Below are 16804 nucleotides of genomic sequence, written 5' to 3'. Positions count from 1 at the left end.
GTTGCCTGCGCACTCACTCAGAGCAGCCTGCTTGACACGCCCTCTTGCCTAGATGTGTTCAAGGAGCAGTGAGAGCAGCAGTTCATATAGACACAGAACATTATTATTTTAATAAAGTATCGATTCTAAAAACATCGGAAATTGTATCGTTTTTTGCGTGAAAGCATCGTGGTTTTTGCGTGAAAGCAGGCTGGTGGCAGCATACACCGTGCAGCACTAGTTCATTTACCCATCATTCTACCATTATAACCATGACATTCATACCTGATCGTTGCCCACTTTGGCGCGGGGCCAGGGCACGTCCAGCAGGGCCTGCAGTGCTTGCAGACAGGAGGTGATGTTCTCCATCTGGTCCTGGGAGTGGGGGGAGCACAGGAACTCCACACTGATACCTACAGGGGTTTTAGAACGAAAAGGGTGGAAATTGGTGCTTTTACGATAGAGATGTTAACTATCCTACAGTATAACACAGGCCTTGAAGACTAATTAATAAAGGTGTATCTGAATTGATGGGAAATTCAATTGGTTGGATGGATGGATGATAGTAGGACAGATGGATCGATTGATAGACAAATACTTTATTAAAGGAAAATTCATGTCCACTAACCACTCGGTGAGTTGCACAGTTTTGAAAAGGAACGTTAAGGGTTGTTTTAGGACATGTTTGAGTAGCCTACAGTATGCCTGTTGGCAGCCACTCTGAGCAGTCAAAGGCGACTCAAAAGTCAGAAAAGTCGAGACAGGACCAATCGTCAAAATTTCGGTGTCCACCACTCTAGTTCATCCAAAACAAACCAGAAAAGGGACTCAAAGCGCTAAAAACCAGAATTTTAAAAGAAAATGTAGGACTACAGATAAGCATGTACCGGTATTCATATTACAGTGTCACATAAGCAATTAAAAAAGAGCAGTTCATAAGTAGGGGAATGTGTAACTGTCTCTGACCCAGTATGAGGTGCAGTCGCTCAGTGTTGATGTCCTCGGGGGATTTGACGCTGCTCAGCGAGGCGGATTGGCCCATGGAGGTGGGCGTGACGGGGCGGGACAGGTTGGCGGGCCCCTCGTCCATCAGGATGAAACCTGTGCTGTTGAGCCAGAGGGCGCTGGCGTGCAGGATGGGCGCCCACGAGCCGCAGTAGTGCGGCCGCGCCTGCTCCAGAGTTTCCGCCGTGTAGAACGTACCGCCTAGAGCAGGAAGAGGATGAGGAAGGAGTGAGGGAGAGAGGGACAAGTGGAAGAAATGGGGTATGAGAGAAAAACAACATGCTTTAACAACATGCTTTAATACCATACAAGTTTCTCACCTGGTCACACAATATCCAACAATTACCATTATCTGTAGCTTCAATCTTCAAATGTAATTCATAAAATGACCATTTCATTGCACAAATACTTGTAATGTTGTAATTTTTGACCAGATATCCATGGACGATATCTCGTTTAGAAACAGCCATGCTGCAGGCCGAGGGGTCACTCACCTGAGGCAGGCAGCTGCTGGGCGTACTGAGACGGAAGGGTGAGGAGCGCGTGGTCCTGCAGCGCGGCCAGCCACAGGCGGCTCAGGGTGGGAAGGTCCGTCTGCACGAACCTCAGCAGGTTGGCATCCGCTGCCAGCGGCCCGCCTGGACCTACTCCATCGCCCTCGTCCGGCTCTGTGGCGTCGCTCCGGCTGGCCGTCTGGACGGCCACGATGTAGACCTGCAACCAAAGAGGAACAACACGGTGCTTAGCTGAAGGGTTCTACACAGGGCTACATCAGACTTCAGTGCAGCTGCGCTCAAAATATCGGCATTGTGATATTATTGTGATGTACTCCTTGTATTGCCGTATAAAGCCGATTTTAGCTTCCATGTTTTCCTAAAAACACCAGCCTACGTGCAGTGCCTGCACAAAATAAGGAGGGAAGGATTTTCGGTGAGCACACGTTTTGGTAGTCTACAACTGAAGCACTCCTCTTCAGGTGCTTGCTGACCGCGATGTCAACGAACAGGAAACTGGTTTGCCAACTTCCAAGTAAGCTAGTGCACAGAGCCCATTAAGTTCCAGTAAGATCTTTGATGACGAGTTCTTTCAAGAAAAAAAAAAAATCCCTAGCAATATAGAGCAACTTCATTCAAGATGAAAGCCCTTTTGTCTGTGCATGTGTTTGATGAACCAGTGCATTGAAGAGGTCTCACCTCTGCCCAGGCCTTGAGCACAGCGAGCGTTTCCATGGCCGCCGTGCCCTCGTTGTAGAGGAGGCTGGGCACCTCGCGGTCCCCCTGTACCCTCTGCAGGGAGGAGACCAGCAGCTCGTGAACACGCCGCACGTCCTTCAGCTCGCTCACCACCCCGCTGGAGATCCACGCACTGCACACCTGGACACGCACAAAAAAAAACACACAAAAACACACACACACACACACACACACACACACACACACACACACACACACACACACACCTAGTTAAGAAATTGCAAAGAAATACAGTACACACTCACAACCACACACAAACGCAATCCACCCCCATTAGCTTTACCACACACTGGTATGATCTGAAGAGGGACCTATTCCTATTATGTGTGAGATCTCTCAGAGTGATATAGAGCCATATTGTCTGTGATAAGGGGGCAGGAAGCAGACCTGGCAGGCTTTTGCGGTCACATCAGGAGGGGCATCTGCAGTGAAGGCTGGTCTGAGGGCAGCTCCCACCTGCAAGGTGTAGAGAGAGAAGGGTCATAAAACACACTAGCTAACACACACACAAACACACACCTACATCCGCATTGGAAGACACATCTGCATCCCATTACATTTTTATTATAGTTTTTGAAAACAGGGTGAAGTACAACAGTACAAAACATACACAACCGCACCTCACAGATTCAAAATCAATGCTTTACAGACTACTACCAGCCCTACTCACTAATATGTTAACATTGATACATAACCGATAGTCTGACCGACCACGAATGCTCACACACAACCACACGCACAGTGTCAGTGTAATCTGATCTGGATGGCTCAGATGCTGAGGCTCAGGTGTTTTGATTCTAAAAATAAACGACGACCAGAGAATTCTAAGAATACACTCCAGAATGCCAGTCTTGCAAATCGTTATGATCACACACAGTTCATATGCAAGCATGAACTTAAAACAGAACTTCAGACTTTCAAAATAATATGAAAGCACAAGAGTAAACCACTATTAACAAGTGATGAATATTAAATGAACCCTGCAGCAGAAAGTGAAGAGATGAGACTCAAAGAAAAAGCAAACGAGACGAAAGAATGTTCAAACGAATACATCGCAGAGTGTGGCACTATGACGACACGGAAAGGTGTTTGGTGTTTAAGCCCCCAACCTCGACTTCCAGACAGCGCTGCATGGAAGGCACTAGGGTTAGGCAAGGGTTAGGGTTTAAGGTTAAGGTTAGGCTTAGGTGCCTTGAAGTCAACGGTCACAGCGCTGCCTTGAAGTCGACGGTGTTAAAACACCATCGAGCACACGGAAATGGACCGAGACAGAAAGAGAGATTCTGACAAACAGAAAGTCAGAGTGGAATACTGGCAGGTAAGCCACAGAACAGTATTCGAGAAACACAGGAAGGAAGTGGGAGAGCAAGATGAATAAGTGGCAGAAAAAATGAGTTGCAGGCAAGAGCAAGATGGGTGGGAAGAAAGGAGTCTGTGAGTGAGTCTGTGGGGGTGAGCAAGTGTAGGTGGGTGAGAGTGGGTGGGTGACGAAGCCGATGAGTGAGAAAACGAGAGGGAGAAAACGAGAGAGGGAGAGTGATTGGCTCGTACATTGGCCTGGTACTGCTCCAGGATGCCGTGTCCGGGGAACTCGGGCTCGGGGACACTGGCGAACTTGCGGATGACCAGCAGGAGAGTCTGCAGTCCGGCCAGCCGCAGCTGCTGGCTGTGGTCTGTGGCCGCCACAAACGCCATGCGGATCAGGTCGGCCAGGTGCAGCACCAGGAAGTCTGTCGGAGAGAACACAGGAGGCGGTTACTAAGCAGGTGGCACACGTTAACTTATCATCCAATAACAGGCAGTATGGAGTCAGTGAGCTGGTAACTGTAGTTGCTATAGCCATCAAATTCCACTAGGCGGCACATGGACACATGTATAAAAGGTGACATCTTTAAAAGACAGTACATGACCAGTGGAGAGGCTGATTTAGTGCCAGAGATTAGCACAAAATCCCTTACTCATTGTGTGTGTGTGTGTGTGTGTGTGTGGTAATAAATGAGAAAAAAAGAGGTGGTAGAAGTAGTGAGTCTGAACATGCGGGGTAGACAGATGACAGATGTGTGCATGCATGAGTTTATGTATTTGTAGGAATGAATGTTAATATGTGTATGTGTGTTTGTAAATGACTATTTTCCAGCTGCACTGACCGGTGGACTCCTGCAGGCGGCGCTCCTGGGCCAGAGCCATGTCGAAGTGGGCCGGGTCGGCACTCTCACACAGCGCCACCACACGGCACACACACTCCACGGCAAAGACGCGCGTGGCCCAGCGCAGGCTGCTGAACGGCCCATTGGACTCGGCACGCGCATAGAACACGGACGAGTCGTCGTCACGGTCGTCGTCCTGCTGGGGATCCAGCGTGCCTGCAGCTGTGCTGTCTGAGAGGGGCAGAGAGTGGGAGCTGACGTGGTGTGCACTGCATGTGTGTCGTATACGTGTTTCTGAACAGGTGTGTGTGTGTGTGTGTGTGTGTGTACCTAGCCTTGTTGACACCAGACTGCATATCTCAATTAAGAAAGGCTTCATTGACTTGTGGCTTGTAACCAGCAGTGAAATTAATCTTAAATTGGCGCATTAAAACCCTTACAAAATAATTTCAGAAGTGCCGCAGTTTACTCAACTCCAAAGAAATACACATCCATATCCGTTCAACCCTGTCACCATCAGCGCAGCCATTGACCATGAATATGTGTGTGCATTACTGTATGTATGAGTGAAGAACTGAGTGTGTGCATGTACAAGTGTGAGTGTGTGTATGTACAATGATTAATTCCACAGTGTCAGTTGTGTATGCAATGAGGTACCCCTCGATGTGTGCCCAGACCCAGTGCCCACCTGCAGATGCCAGCAAGACATCCTTGCAGAGCTTGAGCCAGTGTGCCAGCTTGCCCGTAGCAGCCGAGCTCAGCATGTGGCCCAGCGTCTCCCGGATGTCCTGGCACAAGCGCGGGTCCCACTCACGGTCCAGAAGGCAGAACAGCGCCCCCTCCAGGCCCACCTCTTTAATGGTCACATCTGACACAGAGCGAGGAGTCGTTACTAATGTGTCATTATCCCCACCTAGTACCCCTAGTCCAGCCATTCTGAGCCCTCCTCTTAGCCATGACTTAGAGCCACAACATAGAAAAAAGTAAAACTCATTAATAAAACCAAGACCACTACAGTCAAACAGATGAAAGATGACCAGTCGAAGGTTTCATAGTGAAATTTCCATAATCAAATACTCATACATACACATATTTTCCTTCATTTAGTAGGGGTGTAAAGTACACGTATTCGTATAGTTTAAGTAAATGTTACGTTCAAAACAGATGTGTGTCAAATGTACCAAAGGCAGTACCAAACTTTCAAATCCGAGTTCCCCCACAAACATATTAAGTGGCGGACCATATGTTAGTTTACCTTTTCAAAATACCATTTAACATCAGCAATATTGTCAGTGAATTTTAGGCTTGCAGTACCTACAGACTGTACCGTTACACACCTATCATTTAGTAGACACTTTTATTCAATGTGACCTAGCTAAATGAATAATGTAAATAAATGTTACAACTTCCATGACAAATGAGTGGTGATGGAGTGTATCTACAGACAAAACAATCACCTACTCTCGTGTGTGTGTGTGTGTGTGTGTGTGTATAGTATTTGAATGTGAGTATGTGAGTGAGTCGCTGACCTAGTTGTGTGTTGTCCCGTCGTGGCAGCTCCTTGACCAGGGTGACGGCATGCTCACACACCTCTAGTGCCTCCCGCTGGGCAAGCTGCCTCAGGCAGGCCACCACTGCCCGCCGCAGCCACAGATACGAACTGCACATATTCACCTGCGCACACACACACACACACACACACACACACACTTACATCATATTCTAAATAGGTATACCCACTCTTAACCCTCCTGGTGCAGACATATGCGGAATAAATGCCTTCAATTTAACCCAAAACCCCAATGCATTTAGGATTTGAAACACACGCTCATCACCATGTACACACAAGATTCACCAGAATTCTCATGATTTTCACAAAAAACACACCTTGCTAAAATAAGCCACAATAAACGTCCACATTTCAACCCAAAACACCAGCAAGTTTAAGAACTTCAATACAATCATCCTTGTACACACACACACACAGGTCTCTTCAAACCAACACCAACAAAACAGCAGCTGCCATGCCAAAGTAAGCCACAGCACACAGCAGCGGTCCAGCTCCAAAGCGGCATGGCCATCATCTGTAATGGAAAAGTGTTAGAGGCAAGGAAGCAGCCCTGTGGGGTGCTGCAGGGTGAGGCCAGCAGACTGTCACTCAGACTGCAGCCACAGGCTCTGATATGAGCATCCCGTTTACTCTTCTAACTGGGTCAAGCTGATAACAATACTGATTGTTTGAATATGACGATGATATAGATGCAATTTCAGATTATTAATCTGGGGATGAGATGAACTTCTTGAGGGTTGAAACGAAGCGCCCCAGATATAAAACCTCAATATCCATTTTTTAGTTCAGATGATAAGAAACATGGATTAACGTGACCGACTTTGTCCTCAACATGGTCTTGTCCTCATAAGGACCACTGTCCTCATATCAGAGTACAAACCAGAGGCAAATACACACACACACACACACAAAAAAAAACACACATGCATGCAAACAAAGCTGTTAGCTCCTTGGGGTTGTGTGTTCGCAGTGAGACAGGCAGTCCTGAAACAGGAGGCAAATAACCACTAAAGTTGTGCGTGTTTGTGCGTCTGAGAATGAGTGAGTGTCTATGTGTGTGTGTGTGTGTGTGTGTGTGTGTGTGTGTGTGTGCAGAAATACGTGAAAATATGTGTGTTTTTGAGGCATAATAGGCTAGCCTGAGAGAGAGGGTGCGTGGCGTGTACAAAGGGGGACTGAGAGGGGTTTGTTGGCGGGAGGTGGTGAGTGCAGTGGGGTGAGGTTCTCACAGAGGAGAATAAGCCCCCTGGCGGGAGCACAGCCCTCTCCTCCCTCTCTTCCCTCTTCCTCGGGCCACAGAGAAAGAGAAGACGGCCAACAGAAAAGAGGAACTGAGGCACAGCTAATTTGTGTTTGTGTGTATTTGAGCGTGAGTGTGTGTATGTGTGTGTATATATGTGAGCCAGAGATAGTGAATCTGTATGTGTGTGTGTGTGTGTGCGCGTGTTTGTGAGAGTGAGAGTGAGAGAGAGACGTTAACAGGCAATGTGGTAGGTGAGTACGTGTTGACGTGCACGCCGGGGCCTGCGTTGGGTTAGTTGATGATGGAGAGACTAGTGAAACAGAAGGAAAGTGAAAGTGCTGAAGGAGAGATAAAGAAAGTGAGAGAAAGGAGGGCTCCCCACGGCAGCCAGAAAGGCAGAGACCTACCAATACTGAGTAATCCAACAACACCTCCTGCGCAAGAGATCAAAGAAAAACGGACGTCATATCGCAGAAGCAGACACACACACACACACCAAATGCTAAAGTATTCATTGAGACACACCGATTTCACATTGGCTTTATGATCAAACCCATACCACCTAGCCTTTGGTAACACTGCAAAGCACTCATGAGATTAATAATTTAAATTATTAATAAAATAACACATTTATTCAAAACACAAACAAATCTTAATCACAAAATGAAAATGCAAAGTCTGACTTCTGACTAGAATTGAATGAGTGAACAATGAAGCAGTTATCCAACTGACTCAGACTAACAGAAAGACAAACACACGCACACACACACACACACACACGCATACACAGAAATCTACTTGTGAACGGAGAGGCAGCACATGGTGACCGACCACTGGCAGCGCCCAACTCCCACCCACCGACCCCATGCTGGGATACTCACACACAGGCTGGGCACCAGCTGGGCCAGGTTGAGGTGCTTGGGAGCGAAGAGGTGCAGCTGCTGCAGGCAGGAGATGGCCTGGGCCTGCAGCAGACACTCCTGGCTGTCCTGGAGCAGCGTGCAGGCCGTCAGGCACACGCGCCGCAGGGAGCACACGCCCTCACTCTCTTCTGAGACACACAACGAGACAGGGAGAAGGAAGAAGAAAAGGGGGTCAGGCCTCAGTGTGCTTATAGACTGATTGTTACAGTGTATCATTGTGCGTGTGTGTGTGTGTACAGATTTACCCTGTAAGTCAAGTGTCAGGTGTGAGAGAATGTTGCATGATGGAAGCAGGAGTCAAAGCTGAGTTGTATCACTCTGTGTGTGTGTGTGTGTGTGTGTGTGTGTGTGTGTTTACCCTGTAGGTCCGGCCCCACGGTGGTGATGAGCTGATGGAGGCAGAGGGCCAGGCTGAGGTGCAGCTCCGTGTGGGTGTGGGTGTATGGGGAGGACAGGAGCAGACGCAGCACTAGAGACAGACTGGGCTCCACATGCACGCGGTACAGAGGGCCCGACAGGTCGACCAGCACGGCCAGAGCATGAACTGACCACGTCTGTTATGGACACACACACAGGTTCAGCACAGCACGAATAACGAGAGTAACACTCTACATTTATTTGGAAAGCAAACTTTCAGCAAATTCAAATTCAGAACCCTGTTTTATGAGATACATGAGGGTGCACATGTGCTTGTGTACATATAGAAGTTGTGTATATGTACGTACACATGTGTGTGACATTTATGTGTGTATGTATGCATGTGAGCGTGTGTGCGTACCTGTAGCTCAGGCGAGCTGGTGTCCTGGGCGAGGGGGAACAGGACCCCCACCGAGGTGCCGAGCTGCTGGGAGGAGCTGATGCCCCCAGTGTAGCGCTGTAGAGCAGCCAGACACAGAGCGTGCCCCGCCCGTGACACGGCGTCCCGTGCCGCTTTCAACCTGGACAACGCAAGTGCAGGCGCGCGCACACACAGATGTCAACTTATTACAGATCAAATTAGTTTATACACACTTAACAAACTAATGCAGTGCAATGTAGCCATTATAGGTTATGTAAGGGATAATGGACGACACGCTGTTCGACTATACAAAGTTAATACACGTTCTAGATGGTGAAACGGCCCGACGCAAAGCGGAGTGTATCAACTTTGTATAGTCGAACGGCGTGAAATTGCGTTGTGTTCATTTCCTGTTATAATGGAAACGTTTTAATTTCTAAAACTGTATTGTTTGTAGAACTACTTCTTTCCGCCACATATCAACAAATTTCTCAACTTGCAGCACAAACTGCCGTTACTAGTTCTAAATGGATGGTTGCTATGGCCAAAAGGCCAGTCGTTAGTTCCATCTCTCTCGTTGTCAAGCAGGCATATCTCAGGATTCTGATGAACCTTAACTTTGAAACATCGCTATTTTACTTATCCAACTAGCTAAAATCCACGTCCGTCATATGCTACAATGTTGCTATGTTCTGAACATCTGTATTGTACAGCTTGGATGCAACGTGACAGTTAGTTTAAACTTAACGAGTTCGACGACTAATATACAAGTGTGATACGACCAACAAATTGGATCTACTTTATATGTGTGCAAATAACATACGGTTAATGCACGTTCTAAATTACGCAGGATAATGGGGAAGTCAACCAAGCAGTGGAATAATGTTATTCATAATATGCAGGTACACTTTATGGGAAGCATGGGAACATAAAAACACAATGCCACCTGATCTATTGAGTATCAGCGATCCCCACGCAGAACACCGCTATCATGTGTGATGTAAATCAGACGTTGAGACGTACTTGTCAACACTGGCCATGGTCATGGAGGCCGTAAAGGCTGAGTCATTCACCGCCTGCACCAGTCGGGCGGAGCCCTCGGCAGCGACACAGCGCAGCAGCCCATTAGGACTCTCCAGCGCCCCCCAGAGGAGAGAGCGTGCAGGCTTACACACCTCCTCACCCCCAAGGCCTGCTCGCCCGATGCCCAATGCCTGCCAGAGGACAAAGAGATACTCAATCCCATCAGTTCCATTCAGTTCCCTGACCCCAGATGTAAGTTCATCATTTATCATTGCCACAGCTTAGTCTCTCATCACTTTGTAACTTTTATATTCAGGATATCTAGTTTGTGTCTTATGCTGTCTCTGGATAATATCCACTTTGAATACTTTTGAGATAGTCATGTCATCCTTGATACAGCATGAAGCCAAGACTGAGTGGGAGTGAGTGAAAGTGTGTGAGGCAGAGTGGAAGGGTGTTAAATAAGACTCATTAAGGCTGTGTGCCTTTGGGCTGCAAACATCAGGTGATAATATTTCAATGACATCATCGGGACTTGGCATACAAAGCATGAACACAGCCTGAGTCACCAGCAGCCAAGCAAAAACATATCATGACCACTTCCTCATGACTCCCCACACTGAATATGTGTGAGATTTATGTATCAGAGCTTAGACTGGGGGCTAATTAGGCCATTCACTTTTAGCATTTATATGTGTGTGTGTGGCTGTGACGAAGTGATTCTTACCTTGAGGGCGCAGCAGAGGGCAGAGGTCACCAGGATCTGTGCGGTCAGCTGACGAGCTCCCTTCAGCTGCCGCAGGGCTTCACCAAGCTGCTCCAGAGTCTGAGCCCTGACACACACACACACACACACACACACACAGAAAAGTTGAAATCATACCATACCATCTGAAGTCTGAATGCAGAATATATCCACGCCTATCATACTAAACTGTATCTAAGCGTATACTTGGAATGACATTTGTTTCATATTTTGTCATATTTTTTTGCTTAGAGTTTTATTTTATTTTATAATTTAATTTATTTGTTTGCTCAATAATGAAACAAATGCAATTTCATAAGCAAGCATTATGGAGGTGGTGATGTGTGTGAGGATGTCAGATTGCTGTAGAACCTGTGTGGGGTGGCCAGCTGGGGGAAGATGACACCAAACAGCTGAATGGTGGCGTTGGTGAGGGCGGTGGTGGCTGGCACGGGCGCAGGGGCATCCTGAGAGGTCTGGAAGATGGTGAAAGGGTCGTACTCTAGTGTGCCAATGCCAAGGCTGCCACTCTGGAGCTGCAGGCATACAAAACACACACAACACACACACACACACACACACACACACAAACAGAGGAAATCATGTTTAACAAAGGGGTGATGAACAACAGAGAGTGATTCAAATATCAATATACATTCTTCTGTTGCTGTGTGTGTAGTTAAAACCATGTCAATGTTTTGTATACATAGGTTATTTATGTGTAAACATGTGATGCATGGGTGCATTTGTGTTATGCTGTTTCACACATACTAAATGCAACTATACCTGTGTGTGTGTGTGTGTGTGTGTGTGTGTGTGTGTGTGTGTGTATACAGATAGAAGTTGTTTATGCATGCATGTTGTGTATGTATATGAAGGTGTATGAGTGAGTGAGTCAGACACCTGCTCCTCGATGTAGCGCTGGTCGGTGTCGTGCGCGGTGCTGCCGGTCAGGGTGAGGTCAGTGGGATGGCAGAGGGGCGGCAGCAGGAGCAGCTCGCAGCAGGACGGGTTCTCTCCCGTCAGATCACACACCAGCTGCCTCAACAGGGAGCCCAGACCCTCTGCAGGACGGACACACACACACACACACACACACACACACAAAGGACAACATACTGTCAAAACAAATACAAAGACTAATCTATATAAAATACAGTATAATCAAAACATGCCTAATAAGAACAGTAAACATGGATAGATATAAAACATACATGCAAAGGAGACAAAACATTTGAGCGCGTGCACACGCACACACACACGCACACACACACACTACCTGTGTATGTCTCAGGGGGCAGCAGCACAAGGACCTCATACACTCGGAGCCTGTAGAGTGTGGTAGCATTCTTCACCTGGTTGCCGTAGGACTTCACCACTGTGGGCAAGCTGAACCATTGCACCATATCAAATTAGCACAGAAAAACAAAACACCAAATTTCCATTCAAAACAGAAATCTTGAAGTAAATGTTTACAAAAAAGGAAGCAGACTAGTGCCCCTCAGTGGGTGGCACTTTGTCCTTGTAAGTAAAATAAACAGTATCCATACTCAGTTTATCACATGATTAATTTAAATCTGGCCAAGGCTGCTTAAACACACCAGACAAGAACCTGGCCATGGTGCATCAGAAGAAAATGGATGATGTGCTAGAAGCTCATTTTGAATTTGAATTGAATTTTATCTACAGAACACAAATGACACCTGAAATTGTCTCAGATGCTTTACAACGCCTGAGCCCCTCAGGAAGGAAAATTTCACTTTTAACAGGAAGAGACCTTGAGGGGGACCTGGGGGGGGGACTGGAACTGAGGGGGGGGGAACAACAGGAACTGAGAGAGAAATAAAGGGAAGAGTAGCAGGCTAGCAGACTCACTGGTTGAGCAGAGCAACAGCACAGGACAGGGGCGTCTGTAGGCGAGTCCACACCTCATCGGTCAGCAGCTCTCCACAGCATGAGACCAGACTCTTCAGAGCTGCACACACACACACAGAATACACTCAATAAATACTGAATGAGCATATATGGATTTATGAGGACAACCCACACTCTGCGCGCGCGCACGCACACACACACACACACACACACACACACACACACACACATCAGGGGAACAGGGGAAGACATGGACAGAACCTTCTGGAAAGCCATTTAGTTGAAAGCTGGGAGTCCAGACACTCACCGTTCAGAGCTCCAGCCCGGCCCTCCAGGGTCACCTGCCAGGTGAAGCTGTCTCCTCGCCGCAGCTCGGACTCCAGCTCCCGCACGGACGGGGGGAAGGCACACCTGAGCAGCAGCAACTGCCGCCCCAACAGATCCCCCACAACTGCAGGGCCTCCGCACACGCACACACACACACACACACACACAGAATATATTTAACAGATCCCCCACAACTGCAGGGCCTACGCGCACACACAATATATTTAACAGATTCCCCACAACTGCAGGGCCTACGCACACACACACACACACAATATATTTAACAGATCCCCCACAACAGCAGCGCCTACGCACACACACGCACACACAGAATATATTTAACAGATCCCCCACAACTGCAGGGCCTATGCGCACGCGCACACACACGCAGGCACGCAGGCACGCAGGCACGCAGGCAGGCAGGCACGCACGCAATATATTTAACTGAGAAACACATTTCTTAGCAAAATGATTACCGGTACTACATTCTAAAGTGTATCATAACTGGTCAAATCAAATATGACTATCCTGAGTATGAACCCATATTAACCTTTGCGATTATTAAACAATGTGAACAGCAGATAAAGATACAGCTTTATGACTTTCAGTGGTCACACTGACTGCCCAGACAAACACAGCATAATTTAGCAAGGTTTGCTTATGTGTGTGTGTTAGTCAAATTGCCGTGTCTTACCAAGTGTGTTGAGGGCAGCCAGCAGCAGCCAACCTCCCTGAGCCCTCTGCATGGAGATGCGGCTATTCTGGGCAGCTGAGCGCAGGAGATCCTCAGCCAGCTCCAGCACCATCTAATGAACAGGGGCAATGAATTACCATCTCATGAACAGGGGCAATGAATTACCATCTCATGAACAGGGGCAATGAATTACCATCTAATAAGCAGGGGCAATGAATTACCATCTAATAAACAGGGACAATGAATTACCACACACACACACACACAATCCTGCAATTGTCACAGGTAATAAGCTTTAGAGATCCAATTTAACTGGCCACAGGCCCAGGCTTAGCTCCACCCGTGTTAAGAGAGCACTGTTCCTACCTTGCCCTTGCTGTGGGGTATTCCCAGAGGACACTGCTGGACAGCTCCCAGCAGGGCGGCGACAGCTGCACTGTAGCCCGCCACCGCCTCTGGGCAGGACTTCAGCGCTGTCAGCCTTTCAACGCAGCGGTCCAGCAGCACTGCCGCCTGAGCTGGCATCGCCACGGCCACGCAACGCAGGCACCAAGCAGCCGCCAAGCGGGCCGACGCACTGGGATGGAGAAGCACGGAGATGACCGAATCCAAAAGACCTGTAGTCACACACACAGAGGCAGTTACAGACACATTGAACATGGGACTAAACACGCACACACACAAAGAATGAGTCAAATTGCAACCATACGTCAGGGTTCGAAACGGATTACAAAGCATGATACACACAAGACACACACAGGATGAGAAAGACAGGTACTTCTGTAGAGAACACCTTTTTAAAACCACTCTGCGTGTGAGTGCTTTCAGCAATCAGGAATGAAAGGCCAGTCTGGTGCCAACCACAAAAGGGAGAGTAGTCTCTCTCGAGTCAGGCATGATGAACACTGTGTGGGTGCTGGAATTTCAGTAATGTGACCCCAAACTTTTAACCAGTAGTGTAGTTAAGTTTGCGAGTATACTTTTATTTTAATATACATGCATGTGCATGTGCAGCATGTGTGTGTGTGGTTGTATGTAGTCAAGTTTGAGAGTAAACTTTTATTTTAATATACATGCGTGTGCATGTGCAGCATGTGTGTGTGTGGTTGTATGTAGTTAAGTTTGCGAGTATACTTTTATTTTAATATACATGCGTGTGCATGTGCAGCATGTGTGTGTGTGGTTGTATGTAGTCAAGTTTGAGAGTAAACTTTTATTTTAATATACATGCGTGTGCATGTGTGTGTGTGTGTGAGAGAGTGAGTAGGTAGTTAAGTTTGAGAGTAAACTTTTATTTTAATATACATGCGTGTGCATGTGCAGCATCTGTGTGTGTGGTTGTATGTAGTTAAGTTTGCGAGTATACTTTTATTTTAATATACATGCGTGTGCATGTGCAGCATGTGTGTGTGTGTGGTTGTATGTAGTCAAGTTTGCGAGTAAACTTTTATTTTAATATACATGCGTGTGCATGTGCAGCATGTGTGTGTGTGGTTGTATGTAGTTAAGTTTGCGAGTATACTTTTATTTTAATTTACATGCGTGTGCATGTGCAGCATGTGTGTGTGTGGTTGTATGTAGTTAAGTTTGCGAGTATACTTTTATTTTAATATACATGCGTGTGCATGTGCAGCATGTGTGTGTGTGGTTGTATGTAGTCAAGTTTGAGAGTAAACTTTTATTTTAATATACATGCGTGTGCATGTGTGTGTGTGTGTGTGTGTGTGTGTGTGAGAGTGAGTAGGTAGTTAAGTTTGAGAGTAAACTTTTATTTTAATATACATGCGTGTGTATGTGTATGTGTGTGTGTGTGTGTGTGTGTGTGTGTGTGTATGCGTCTCACCTATGCTGGAGTCCTGCACCAGTGGCGTGGCCGTGGAGCCCAGTCCCTGCAGTAGGCTGCCCAGCTCCAGGAGGGCACACACCAGGATGTGCTGGTTCAAATACACCTCGGGGTTAACCTCTGCTGCACACGCTTCTGATACGCAGGAAGAGAAGGGAAGAGACAGAATGAGTGGTCTCTTCACAGGCCATAGTCACGCAACAACATGTATAAGCTACCTTCTTCCTGCAGAAGAAAATGGCAGGCGGGCGACATATTAAAACATTTTGCTCCAATTAACAAATTACAAGATGCAAAACCCCAATGCTTCTATACAGAGAGTTAGAAAAAGAGTGAGAGAGAGATAGAGAGAGAGAAAGAAAGAGAAAGAAAGAAAAAAAAAAGAGAGTGTGAGAATAAGTAGGAGAGAATGACACACACACACACACACACACACACACGTTAGGACCTGACCTGCAGCCTTCTTCTGGGGTCCGATGGCACGGCAGAGCTCCTTGGCAGCGGCCACCTGGGCCTTCTCACCGAGCAGCGTGCCCAGCGTGGCGCGCAGGGCGAAGGACACACAGCGGCGCGTGCAGGCCGCGTCGGCCGGGCTCTGGGTGGCGCGCGGGTGAGACACCAGCTGCAGCAGCAGCGCCAGCAGAGATGGGAAGTTCAGCTCCAGCCAGGCGCTGCCCAGGGCAGACACAAACACCACACAGGCCTGCCACAGAGCAACACACAGGGGCAACAGTAATCAGCCATGCACATATAGCTCACTCCAACTGTTTCTAATGCAGTAGAGTCTATGGGACAACACAAATCACATGCTAATCTGATGGGAAAAGTGAAATATTCAGAAATTACACTGGAGAAGGAAAGGGAGGGAGGGAGAGAGAGAGAAAGAGAAAAAGAAATGTGGCCTACCTGAGTGATGCCCACACGGATGTCTCTGCTGACAGAGCTGCTTCCTTTCAGCATGTCGCCGCTGGCACGTAGGAAACCAGCCCCCCCTCTCAGGAACCCACCCGAAAGAAGCTCCATCACCTCCTCCACACACATACGCCTCCCGCCTGGACGGGGAGCTGAGACCAGGCGATAAAAAGCGTGCACGCACGCACACACACACACACACACACACACACACACACAGAAATAGCTGGCCTTAGATCTATTTAAAGAGCAACCTCAAAAACAAAAGCAACCTCAAAAGCATGTTGAGAGGTAATAGGTCAGACTTTGTCAAACAAACAAAGCACAGCACGTTAAATGTTCCAGACAAAGAAAAGCTAGACATTGCACAGCACTGTCAGACATTCCTAAAATAAATGCCAGCAGAAGATGTGAAAAGAGATTCAAATTCCATAGAAACACACAATAACAATAGATTATACAGGGTGGAACCTACATCCCAGTGCCC

At 47.5% G+C, this 16804-nt stretch overlaps 1 protein-coding gene across 4 annotated transcripts in view; it reads right to left on the bottom strand.

Moving 5' to 3' along the window:
• Positions 1 to 16804, bottom strand: part of heatr5a (HEAT repeat containing 5a) — a 29301-nt gene that overhangs the window by 7424 nt on the left and 5073 nt on the right. For 2 of the 4 annotated variants that reach the window (XM_048228093.1, XM_048228094.1), the window contains exons 7-31: positions 16312 to 16469; positions 15859 to 16108; positions 15406 to 15540; positions 13929 to 14179; positions 13563 to 13674; positions 12849 to 13001; positions 12542 to 12641; positions 11946 to 12055; positions 11570 to 11730; positions 11039 to 11202; positions 10649 to 10754; positions 9922 to 10112; positions 8899 to 9058; positions 8479 to 8674; positions 8079 to 8248; positions 7605 to 7631; positions 5914 to 6058; positions 5073 to 5252; positions 4385 to 4615; positions 3789 to 3967; positions 2625 to 2693; positions 2178 to 2357; positions 1479 to 1698; positions 946 to 1185; positions 265 to 392 (exon numbers count right to left, since the gene is read on the bottom strand). In XM_048228093.1, the coding sequence (XP_048084050.1) occupies positions 265 to 392; positions 946 to 1185; positions 1479 to 1698; positions 2178 to 2357; positions 2625 to 2693; positions 3789 to 3967; positions 4385 to 4615; positions 5073 to 5252; positions 5914 to 6058; positions 7605 to 7631; positions 8079 to 8248; positions 8479 to 8674; positions 8899 to 9058; positions 9922 to 10112; positions 10649 to 10754; positions 11039 to 11202; positions 11570 to 11730; positions 11946 to 12055; positions 12542 to 12641; positions 12849 to 13001; positions 13563 to 13674; positions 13929 to 14179; positions 15406 to 15540; positions 15859 to 16108; positions 16312 to 16469 (4016 nt within the window). The remainder of the gene's footprint in view (positions 1 to 264; positions 393 to 945; positions 1186 to 1478; positions 1699 to 2177; positions 2358 to 2624; positions 2694 to 3788; positions 3968 to 4384; positions 4616 to 5072; positions 5253 to 5913; positions 6059 to 7604; positions 7632 to 8078; positions 8249 to 8478; positions 8675 to 8898; positions 9059 to 9921; positions 10113 to 10648; positions 10755 to 11038; positions 11203 to 11569; positions 11731 to 11945; positions 12056 to 12541; positions 12642 to 12848; positions 13002 to 13562; positions 13675 to 13928; positions 14180 to 15405; positions 15541 to 15858; positions 16109 to 16311; positions 16470 to 16804) is intronic. The other 2 variants (XM_048228095.1, XM_048228096.1) reach the window with 2 other exon arrangements.

The sequence above is a fragment of the Alosa alosa genome, chromosome 19 (genome assembly GCF_017589495.1).
Source record: "Alosa alosa isolate M-15738 ecotype Scorff River chromosome 19, AALO_Geno_1.1, whole genome shotgun sequence".
NCBI lineage: Eukaryota > Metazoa > Chordata > Actinopteri > Clupeiformes > Clupeidae > Alosa > Alosa alosa.
Note: the sequence above shows the minus strand (reverse complement) of the source record. Positions and strands in the feature narration are given on the sequence as shown.